This window comes from Ovis canadensis, chromosome 1 (genome assembly GCF_042477335.2).
Source record: "Ovis canadensis isolate MfBH-ARS-UI-01 breed Bighorn chromosome 1, ARS-UI_OviCan_v2, whole genome shotgun sequence".
NCBI lineage: Eukaryota > Metazoa > Chordata > Mammalia > Artiodactyla > Bovidae > Ovis > Ovis canadensis.
This window is the reverse complement of record NC_091245.1, coordinates 115,306,196-115,318,309: the sequence shown is the minus strand read 5'-3', so window position 1 is coordinate 115,318,309 and position 12,114 is coordinate 115,306,196. Positions and strand designations below refer to the sequence as shown.

Sequence of the window (12,114 nt, the reverse complement as noted above, 5' to 3'; positions counted from 1 at the left end):
AATTAAGGATTAATTTTACTTGATGAAGAAACAAAAAGAGTAACCAGAGATTTATCATGTCATTATTGCTATTATCACTAGTAGTAATAGTAAGAGCAGTAGAAGTAGTATTTGTATAGTAGGAGGAGAGGCATCCATTACTATTTAGCAAGTTACTCAATAAGAAGCTATAAAAAGACCTAAATATTGGTTTAACCTACTTAGAACAAACAAACTAATATTGTAGCCTTCTCAATGTGGCTTTAGCCTATCCCCATATCCAGGGATTCTCCTATGCCAAGATGAAACATTTCTTAAATTAGCAATAATTATGCATACAAGATACTCTTCATCGTTAGATCTTATATCTTGACTATAGCTTACAGCACCCAAAAGATTAAGTCTGAATCCTTCCCTTGAAATGTCAAGAGTAATACAAATTTGGGTCAATGTAAGCACATTTTTATTTATAACCACTAAAATGCTCTGCTCATAGACCAGAGGAGAGGGAATTTAGGCTTTTAGGAATAATCACAGAGGCTACTCTACCTCTGCAAGGAAAAAGGCTCTCAAAGCCCTCGGACACCAGGGGCTGGACCTCATTACTGCATATTAGTAGCTGCAGTTCAGGGAACTTCAGTCTGTCATTCTTCTACTTAACACCCCCATCATTTAAAAGAATGATATTCTTATGTCTTCTTCTCAGCTTCTGAACATCTTTGTGAGCTCAAACCTCTCATGGCATAACTTAGATCCATTTTTGTAGAAAAATACAGAGAAGAAAGGGAGCTTCTCGACGTCCTTTCTTTCCTGCCTTCTTCTTACTCCTCAAACACTTACTGATTGCCTTTACAAGCCAAGCATTATGACAGGTGTCCATCATGAGGACCCAGGAGATCAACGCCACACCAGATAAGACAATGACCCAAGTCATTAACATCTGTGAAGCAGGGAAAAAAGAAGTTGCATACTTTTTAGCAACTCATCGCCTCCCACTTAAGCCCCTCCAAAACCCTCATTGTTTTGAATGTCTTAACTTTTGCCTTACTTTACTGTGTATGTGTCCAAACCACTGAAAAATTCTGGGAGGCCTATGTTACCACATCCATGCTCTTCAGGGGCCTGTTGGCTAAGACCAAGAGCTAAGTCAACAATCACACTATTCTCCCCAGAAAAAAAAAAAAAAAAAACAACACTGTCATGGATATGCTCAGCCTGGGCACAGGGCCCTGCATCCCTTGGAGTTGGGATGGCCAGAGTTCAGGGTTGTTAGAACCCCTATTCCCCAAAGGTAACATGAGTCTCTCTTGGAGACCACGAGGGACCATAATAGTCACTAATGAACTCTTTTTCTCTCTCCTCCTCCATCATCAGCTTGAAAGAAACTGTTGTTTTATAGTTTGCATTAGTTTCACTTCCTTCTCTTCCAAAAGTAACAAGTTACAACCCTTGATATTTGCATGTAACTTTCCAGAGCCCATTGACTTCCATTATCTCATTTGGTCCCCCTAATGTAACCCTGTGAAGGGCAGAAAGCAGACTTTATTCTTCCCATTTTATAAGTGAGCAAAGTAAGGTGAAGAAACGTAGCTAAAGTCACAAAGGAGATAGTGGCAGAGCTGAGACTCGAATCTAGACCTCTCAGTTGCCATCGTCTCTTCACCATCTACGTTGCCATCACTCTCTCCTGTCAGCACATACTCTCCATACTGTCTGTGGTGTAACATCAGGGCCAAGGAGAACCACCAATTTAGGGAACAATCTGGAAAGATGGCCCAGAGAGGCTTATTGCTTCTTTGAGTTTTAGAATGCCCTGATTCCTGATTTGTTGAAATCTTATAGCAAAAGGAACATACATCCTGGGAGGAAGGACATAGCATGGCATTTTGTTATCACTGGGTGAAGGCAAAGCCTTTGATTGGGAAGCACTTGCCATATACCAAGGATCCCAAAGTCATGTGGTTCCTGCTTTGGGTACTAACTTAGCTTCACGTTTGCCCTATTACTGCTCAGTGACAACCATCTCCACCCTCTTGTTTTTCTATTTGTGGTTATGTGTCTTTACTCCATGTTCTCCCTTTCTCTTTTTACCCAACCTAGCAAGTTTGTTTTCCTCTGGATCACTCTCAGCCTTCACTGTCTCTGCCAGCATGACATTAGAGACTTGATGTGACTGGTTAGCACACATTTAGTGCGGCCAACTCTCCAGGAGGCAGCAGAGCACAGAGGTCAAGAATATGCTCCCTGGAGGTGGATCACGTCCCAGCTCTGCCACTTGGCTAGGTCTATAACCTTAAATGAGTTACCTAATTTCTCTGGGCCTCAATTTCCCCTCTGTGAAACTGGAATAACAATGCCACCTAATTCCTAACATGCTTCTGAAGACTAAATGTGCTGATAGAATGGTACCAGGAATATATTCAGCGCTTCTTAAATATTAGCTGGTACTCTTCTTTGAAATTTGCATCTTTTTTTTCTCCACTTGGAATAACCAGAGTGCTTAAGGGGCAAATGAGTTTCTGATATCCCCAGAGAAAGATCTTTTACTGTTAGGAAGGATACCAGAGGCCACCCTCAGGCTAGATTTGACAAACAAACACATTGATACAAGCAAGAAAAAGCCAATCTGGGCAGCATCTAGCATTGCTCACTGAAGAGAAATTTAACCTGGGAGGTCCCTTTCCAAGGCCTTTCTCAAGCCATACACACACACATACAAACATACACATGGCCTTAGTACCTCAGGCCTGGGTTCAGAAACCTGGAACTAGCATCACATTCTCATTAGCAGTTGAGATCCCATAAACCCTCTCAGTACATCTCTAGGAGCATGAATGATGAGAACCCAGGGAAATAAAAATGATTTTCCAGTGTGGAAATGTGTATAGGTAAAGTTGGTGATGGACAAGGAGGCCTGGAGTACTGTGATTCACGGGGTCGCAAAGAGTTGGACACGACTGGGCGACTGAACTGAACTGAAAGTAGCTGTACGAACTTTGGTGGGAGACAGGAAGTTGGGAGAAGGGGACAGTTGTGCAGAAGGCAATCAGAGCATCTTCAGCACTTGGGTTTCTTTGCCAGGGTGAGCTGGTCCTGAGGGCCTTCTAACTCTAGCCTTTCTTGCTGAGCATGCTAACAAGACCAAGGGTCCAAGAGCTCTGTGGGAACCTGTTGTCTTTCCCAGTTCCTTGGATTCAGGCTGTCCCTCAAATCCAAATTACCTCTCATCCCCATAAATGTGCATCAGAAGTCACAGAAAGGAAACCATAAAGCTGTCCAGCTAAACATGATCATTAAAGAAAGACTGTTTCAAGTGGCCTTCAAAGGGGTGGGTAGTCTGATGGAAGGAACCTGGGCCTGGGAGTCAGGAGCCAGTGGTCCCTGCTTTACCATTAGCTATGTGTGTTGTCATGGGCAAACCACCAAATCACTCACCCTATTTGACACCCAGTTCCTTTATCTATAAAATGAGGAGGAAGGACTTAAATGTCTCTAAGATTCAATGCAGCATGACTAGCCTAGGATATCAAGCCCCTAGACCTTAAGAGCTCACTGGATATAGGATTGATGCTAGAAAGAATAAAACCACAAAGATGAACTGAAAGTCAATTTGGAGCCAGTAGGAAGAGAACACTCTGAATCTCAGATCCTTAATGTCTTTGTTTCTCCAAACATTCTAGATACCAAAGGAGGACTCCACCACCCCAAGACTCTAAACTGCTAGCAGGTTGCCTGCTTCTTATGAGGGGAAAATCCAGGATTGAAATGGGAAGTCCCAGCATGTGCCCTGGCTCTATACCATGGATCCTAAATGCCTAGATTGCCTGTTGGAGAGAAGGGGTGTTTTCCCTTTTCCAAGCACAAGTAGTTGTCACAGGCCAAGTTAGGAGAGTGGGGCTGACTGCCCCTGTGCTCTCCACACGCAGCAGTTATTTAGTTGGCTGTATGAGTCCTCAGGACTAACAGACCCTCGGCGAAGTTTCCAGGACAACCAGGTTGGTTCTACTACTTCCCCCTACCTGAAATTCCACCGGGTTTTGGACCCCCAGTGGCAATCAAAGCACTGGTTTTATACATTCTGGAGGAGCCTGACCCTGGAAACTGATCAGACAAATTCAGTAGACAGGAGTATTCATATACGTCATATGGAGTCTAGAGATATCCCTTGCCCATGGAGGCAGGCTAGGTTGGGGCATGATTTCTAGATGCAACTTCTTACTAAGGAGCATTTTAGGGTTTACATCTTTAAGATATTCATCAGCTATCGTCTATGTGCTTAGACTAAGGGACACGATTCCTCTGAAGTTCTGACTGTAGATTCCTGAACCTGGGAAGTGGCAGGGAGTTGGGGACAAATGGTCTTTCTTGTGAAAAACAGCTGTGTGAGTTCAAGGACCCTGTTTCCAAGCCCAAAGTCAATCAGTATCTTCCAAAATGGGCAGTAAAGTTTTTACACCACTAAATCATAGTAAGTTTGTGACAAAAGGTTTTATAGCTTATCTAATCCAACTTTATTTTACTGCTGGTGAAAGGATGAAAGAAGTATAAAGAGAAGCGTATGACTATTGTCATGTAACTAACTTAAGACCAAGTAGAAGGCAACTAGACTTCAACTAGGTGAGAGGAACACAAAGCAAAAAACGAAAGAATGGTGTCAAGTTCAGGTCTGAGATGCACTCACTAAGCTTATTACAAAAAAGTAACAAGGTACTGGATTTACTGAACCAATTCATCACTGATATTAAAGTATCTTGATTATATGCCCTATGGAAGAAAAAAGAATATCCCATGGAAATGGAATTTTTGCAAAGATAGGAAGGTGAGTGTTTCACAAATGTACACTCATACTGTATGAAGAAGAGGAAATGAAAATACCCTCAGGAATTCAAATACAGCCTGAAGCCACTGGGACTCTCAGACACTGCAATGGGGTGGGATATCAGCAAAATCACTTTGGAAAACTCTTTAGCAATATGTAGGAAAATGGATCATATGTAACATATACGCTGTGTTGTTCTGTGCTTAGTCACTCAGTCATGTCTGACTCTTTGTGACCCCATGGACTGTAGCCTGCCAGGCTCCTCTGTCCATGGGGTTCTCCAGGCAAGAACACTGGAGTGGGTTGCCATGCCCTCCTCCAGGGGATCTTCCCAATCCAGGGATCGAACTCAGGTCTCCTGCCTTGCAGGCGAAATCTTTACCATCTGAGCCACCAGGGAAACTCAACATATAAGCTACTTCTAGGTATATATCTAAAAGACTTGAGTATTTACCTCTACCAAAAGATAACCAAGCAGGGTTATAGGAGCTTTATTTATAATGAGCTCAAATTGGAAATAATCCAAATTACCATCCAAAGTAGACTGAATAAATAAAACATTCAAACAAAATTATACAACAATGAAAACAGAGCTGCCAACTGCATGCCATGATACGAACATCATGAATAAAATGTTGAGTGAAAGAAGCCAGAAACAAAAGGTGATTCCACTTATATAAAGTACAAAAACAAGTAGCACCGATTGGTGCTGTTAGAAAACCATAATGACTACCCTTGGGATGAAAGTGGGGCAAAGTGACTTGAAGAGCGTGTAAGAAGAGCTTCTGAAGTCCTGGTACAGTTCTGTTGCTTAACCTGGATACTGCTCGGATGGATGTGTTCAGTTTATAAAATTCATCAAATTGACACTTAGGCTATATCTAATTTCCTACATTTATATTTGTGGCAAAAAGGAAACATGGCTCCAACCCTTACTCTTCCCTGTACTCAGACCTCCCCGGGGTAATATTTTGGTGCTCTCCCACTCTGACTCTGGGCTTGGCCATGTGGCTCGCTTTGGACGATGAGATCTCAGCAAACATGACTGGAGCACTGGTTTGAAAAATGCTACACATTTCCCTCTCTGCTTTGCTGCTATGCAATTTCCATTCAAAGGTATCCATACTAGTGGTGCTAGAGGAGAGCACATCAAAGTTGCCCCAGTTGTCAGAGCCAAGGCCATTCTCGATGAGTCAGTAAATGACCAGCTTACTCTCAGATATGTGCAGAAGGGACATCCGGAAGGGACCAGAAGAATAATCCCATCAAAACCAGACTAAATCACCAACTTTGCATATGTTGTTAAGTGGCATCACTATGGTAATAGACAATTGATACCATTGTATACTTCAATTTAAAGTGTACGCATAATTTTAAAAATTGAGAGAAGGGGACTAACATATCTATTTTTGAGCACGGCCCACACCCTGTAGGAAAGAGAAACTGCCTGAGATCCTACAAGACAGGGTCCCCAAAGCATAAATGACAGCCAAGTAAAATATAGGCCTTAACCAACCAAACATCACTGGGAAACCAACTTGCAGAAGTTCTCTAAGGTGTCTGAAAATTTTCTTGTTTGTTTCCCAGAAGATACAGAAGCAAATGGTTGCTTCTTCCACCTCCCATTTTATTTCTTTTTATTCCACCCAACTCCATGTAAGAAACACTTCAATACTATTCAGCATGTTACAGAGTATATTTGTTTCAATGTCTGCTATGGCCCTGTTTCACCATAGAGAAAGAAAGGAAGGAGGGACCTTTGGACCCCTCAGCAGTGCTTTTCCCAAAATGAACACTGAAGGGCTTGAGTGTTCAGCTGGTCTCCAGCAGGTGGCTGAGCAACGGCAGTGTTACCTGGGTTAACCTGAGCTTTTGCAGAACTCAAGATAGGCAGCAGCAGGAGCAGCACCAAGGGCATTCTGGGAATCAGGTTCATCTCAGAAGATGGTGTTGGAACTGGAGCCTTCAGCCCACCAACAATGCAAGACAAGAAGAAAGAGGAGAGGGAATGAGTGAAGCAGAAACCGTCAACATGATGAACACAGTTTACATAATTATCTTTGTGTTTTTATAGTGCTTATTTCTATATTTAGAATTTTAAATCATGAACTTTGATAGTTGAATGGGACACTGAATTGTCACAAAATATAAAAACTTTCAAACTCTGGGACATTCAATATTTAGGTAATATAAGAACTTTCAAACTCTATTAGATTATATTCTCATGGAATTAAAATTAGCAAAACTATAGGTGAGTAACAAAGTTTCAATAAGATAAATACCCAAATTATGAACAGTGATAAAATGTAAAACTGACTTTTACAATATTTTCATAATTTTAATATTTATTCCACTATTAAACCAAGAAAAACATTCAATGATGTTAACATGTTTACCTTTCAAAAGACATAAGGTGAATATTTATCCTCATTTATTAGTTCTGGAATTGTACCTGAAGCTCAAATTCCCATAGAATAATCCATGTGGTTATGGATTAGAGCTGAGACATCAGTATGAACTCATATTTAGCTTAATAGAGATATAAATGGTTACATATGGAAATATTTGCAGATGTGTACACACAGGTTAGTACATACCCATATATCTATCTTCTTGTTATGAGAGTGCCTAGAAGCAAAGACACCCAATAGCAAGGAGCAAACCTGATACCCAGATCTTGACTTCTTATACCATTCTCCAATAAAAGGAACCAGGGTTCCTTGGAGAGACTGCTACTTTCAGGGCTGAGGCAGGAAATACAATTATCTTGGAGAATGTTTCAGTGCCCCAAGTTGAGTGTATATACACACGCAAGAATGATGGGGATATGGCAAGAGAACACAGCCAATGAAAGGGTCCCCATGGCCAAAGCTGGAGCAATTTACGCAACAAAACGGATAAAGCGGTATTGCATTAGAACTCAAGACATAAAATAAATATTTACAAGCCCATAAATAAGTGATTGAATAAACAAATGGGGGAGAATAAACAAATTTTCTCATGCAAAAGAATTCTAAATAATTTATGTAGATACTCTCTGGTCTGTTGTCTTTCTCCCAAGAACCCATCTCTCCAGCCTCATCAGGAGAAACACATCAGACAAAGAACATTCTACAAAATTCCTGCTATATAATCCTCAAAACTTTCACGGTCACCCAAGACTAGAAAGTCTGAGAAACTGACACAGCTAATGTCAAACATAACACGTGACATCCTCGATGGGATCGTGGAACAGAAAAAGGACATTTGGGGAAAACTGAGGAAATCTGAATGAAGTGCAGACTTTAGTTAATAATAATGTGTCAATATTGGTTCATTCACTGTGACATGTTTACTATACTAATGTAAGATGTTAATAATAGGGGAAACTGGGTAATGGGTAAATAGAAAATCTATGTACTCTTTGCCGTGATCCCATAAGTATAAAACTGTTCAAGAATAAAAATTTTCTTTTAAAAAAGAAAGTTTCTTCCAGGTAATACTATTAGTCAACAAACACTGGGTCCACTACTAGAAAACTGTATAATGTGAAATTATAAAGGGAGACACGGTCTCTTTAAGCTGGAGTGACCAGAGGAGGTTTCATGGGGAGATAAGCATCTGATCAGATTCTTAAAGGATGAATATGATTTTAATGGACAATAATGGGAATACAGTAAATAATAGAATGGCATAGCTAAGAGGAAACAGGAGCTTTTTTTTTTTTTTTTTTTTTAGGAAACAGAAGCTTTCTATGATGTTTTCTAGGCAACAGAACTCTGACCAACCCCAAGTGGTTAGATAGACAGACAGATAGATAGATAGATAGATATAGTGGCTCAGATGGTAAAGCGTCTGCCTGCAATGCAGTAGACCTGAGTTCGATCCCTGTGTAGGGAAGATCCCCTGGAGAAGGAAACGGCAACCCACTCCAGTACTTCCTGGAAAATCCCATGGACAGAGGAGCCTGGTAAGCTACAGTCCAGGAGGTCGCAAAGAGTCAGACTCAAGTGAGCGACTTCACTTGACACACACAGACATATATACAGATAGTTCTGACTGAAGAGGATAGAGCCAAAACTAGTCAAACACAAAAAAACCTAAGTGGCCTCATGGTAGGGGGCAGGGGAAAGTGGTCCATAGATGTGTTGACCATGGTTTTATGGCATAGATTTGGATGAGAGCAAATATGTCTCAGTGCCTACTCACTACCAGCAGCAGGAACACTGTTTCCACGAATGAGTCCACAAACAAACATGCCCAGAAAAGAGACACACAGGCAGACCTTGGAGACATTGGTCTCGGCTGTAAACTGGAACTAGTCCATGACCATGATTCAGGATGTCCTTCCACAAATAGCTTAGCTTCTTGGGAGCACTGCCTTAGGCAGCTACCCTCTCTTAGCAGCTTTTGAAGAACAGTTCTCCAGTTCTCTTTCATGACACCTTCCTTGTGGATTACTGGCTATCACTTTCTCCCCTCCATAACCTTCCCCAGGATTTCTTCTTCAAGGATTATCTCCCACACCTCATTCCCCTTACACATTGAATTTGTTTCTATTAGATCCTCCATAATATTGCTATAAAATTACCCATTTAATCATTAGCTGCAAATGGTTTGTTCTTGTATCCTTAAAAGAAAACATTATATCTTGTACAAAGTAGAGGCTCAAAAATGGTTTTTAACTGAACTAAGCAGAACTTCAGTTCAGTTCAGTCACTCAGTCATGTCTGACTCTTTGCGACCCCATGGATCTCAGCACGCCAGGCCTCCCTGTCCATCACCAACTCCCGGAGTTTACTCAAACTCATCTCCATTGAGTCGGTGATGCCATCCAACCATCTCATCCTCTGTCGTCCCCTTCTCCTCCTGCCTTCAATCCCTCCCAGCATCAGGGTCTTTTCCCATGAGTCAGCTCTTCGCACCAGGTGGCCAAAGTATTGGAGTTTCAGCTTCAACATCAGTCCTCCCAATGAACACTCATGACTGATCTCCTCTAGGATGGAATGGTTGGATCTCCCTGCAGTCCAAGGGACTCTCAAGAGTCTTCTCCAACACCACAGTTCAAAGGCATCAATTCTTCGGCACTCAGCTTTCTTTATAGTCCAACTCTCACATCCATACATGACCACTGGGAAAACCATAGCCTTGACGAGATGGACATTTGTTGGCAAAGTAATATCTCTGCTTTTTAATATGCTGTCTAGGTTGGTCATAACTTTCCTTCCAAGGATAAGCGTTTTTTAATTTCATGGCTGCAGTCACCATCTGCAGTGATTTTGGAACCCCCCAAAATAAAGTCAGCCACTGTTTCCACTGTTTCTCCATTTATTTGCCATGAAGTGATGGAACCAGATGCCATGATCTTCATTTTCTGAATGCTGAGCTTTAAGCCAACTTTTTTATTCTCCTCTTTCACTTTCATCAAGAGGCTCTTTAGTTCTTCTTCACTTTCTGCCGTAAGGGTGGTGTCATCTGCATGTCTGAGGTTATTGATATTTCTCCCGGCAATCTTGATTCCAGCTTTGCTTCATCCAGCCCAGCATTTCTCATGATGTACTCTGCATATAAGTTATTCAAAAAGTATTGACTGAACTTTCATTTGGAAAGTTTTACTTGGTTCAGGTCATGAATCCCCAATACCAGTGATTATTTCTGCTTTGTTTACTTAAATTAGGGTTCCCAGCAGGTAACAAACACAAAAGAACCATTAAACTGAGAAGTACTATACCATGGATACCTAACATGTGCCAAGGACTATCTCATGTAATATTTACAGTCACTCTACCAGGTTTGTTTTCATCAATAAAGTAACTGAGCAGAAAGAAGTTAAAACTGATCTGGTTACACAATTGATAGGCATCAAAGCTCATGCACGAAGCCAGGGTTTGCATTACTCCAAAATCTACTAAGGCTGCTTTGTTGCTGTTTGTTTTGTTTTGTCTTTGTTTGTCATCATAATACTCTCTCCTTTGATCTGATCTCTGCTACTTCACCAGAGCTACACTCCTGCTCAACCTTTCTACTTAGTTACATTCGGACTTCTTTCTTTTTTTCACCTTGCCTCCTTAGGACCTCTCTTGAAAAGTTTCAGTCCTCTCTTTGATTCAAATCACCACCAAATGGTTATTTCTTCAGTGAAATATTCTCTTACCCCCTTGATTGCACATGCACTGAAAGCGTCATATAATTTTTCTACATAGAAAGGATCATAGTTTATAATCATATATCCATTGCTATGGTTGTCTAATTAGTGCCTGCACCCCTATAAGCTCCTTGTTTATTTTACTCACCATCGCATTCCCAGCACTTATCAGAGTGCTGGATAAATAGTTGCAGAATGAATTAATGATTGTCTTAAGCCACATATTCAGTTGTTATATCTGGCTAGTCTAAATTCCATACCTTAAAAGGAAGTACAAAACTTACTATAAACAGACATCACCCTTTTCTGCCTCTTTGAATGAATCTTTCTAAAGGTTCAAAATTTAAGCGATGTGACATGTGAATAAAACCCATAAACATACATGAAAGAATTTCAAGAAGATGGAAGGTCCTTCTCTACCCACTTCTTTGGTTAACAGTGCAAATTCCTTTGACAAGAAATTTATTCAAACCTTAAAAATAAAAAGTTATTGGCCTTCATTCATTCAGCAACTATTTTCTGAAAGGTGCTATTCTGGGTGCTAAAAAAGGCAAAGACTCCTGCCATCATGGTGCTTATAATATCCAAACTAGCAAATTAATAAGTAAGAAACCTAAAGAGATATTCATGCCTTGAAGACAATAAAATCCAGTAATGTGATGGAGAATGAATGAGGGTCATTTCAGGTAAGATCATCAGGAAAGGCCTCCCTAAATATGAGATTGACAAAGAAATAGATAAATAGGACAATGAAAAGAATAGGCAATACTCATATACACAAGAAAAAAATATATATAAGTGGGAACTTTCCATATAAGAAAAAGGGCATTTAGAATCAGTGAAAAGTTTCAGATGAATCAGTAGCTTTTTCAAAAACAAATAAAGGTATATTCATATCTCACACAAAAATAAAGAGTCCAAAATGTAAAAACAGAACAATCAAAGTATTTCTAGAAAACATTGAGAATCTGCTGTGAGCAAGAGGAAAGCCTACATAAATAAGACATAGAAAGCAAGATATACAAATAAAAAGAATGATAATGGTTTCATCAAAGTTCAAAACATCTTTGAGATAAAAGGCATCATGAACTTAAGAGACAAGCAACAGGCCAAGAGAAACATTTGAAATTTTAGAACAAAACAATGTGTATGTATTTTTCTGGTATAAAGAGTCTCTATAAATCAGTTTGTA

General features: G+C 40.4%; 1 protein-coding gene across 5 annotated transcripts in view; it reads right to left on the bottom strand.

Moving 5' to 3' along the window:
- DDR2 (discoidin domain receptor tyrosine kinase 2) overlaps nucleotides 1-12,114 on the bottom strand; it is a 166,737-nt gene that overhangs the window by 58,340 nt on the left and 96,283 nt on the right. For all 5 annotated transcript variants that reach the window (XM_069547372.1, XM_069547382.1, XM_069547358.1 and 2 more), the window contains one exon: nucleotides 6,653-6,761. In XM_069547372.1, the coding sequence (XP_069403473.1) occupies nucleotides 6,653-6,734 (82 nt within the window). In that variant the 5' untranslated portion in view covers nucleotides 6,735-6,761. The remainder of the gene's footprint in view (nucleotides 1-6,652; nucleotides 6,762-12,114) is intronic.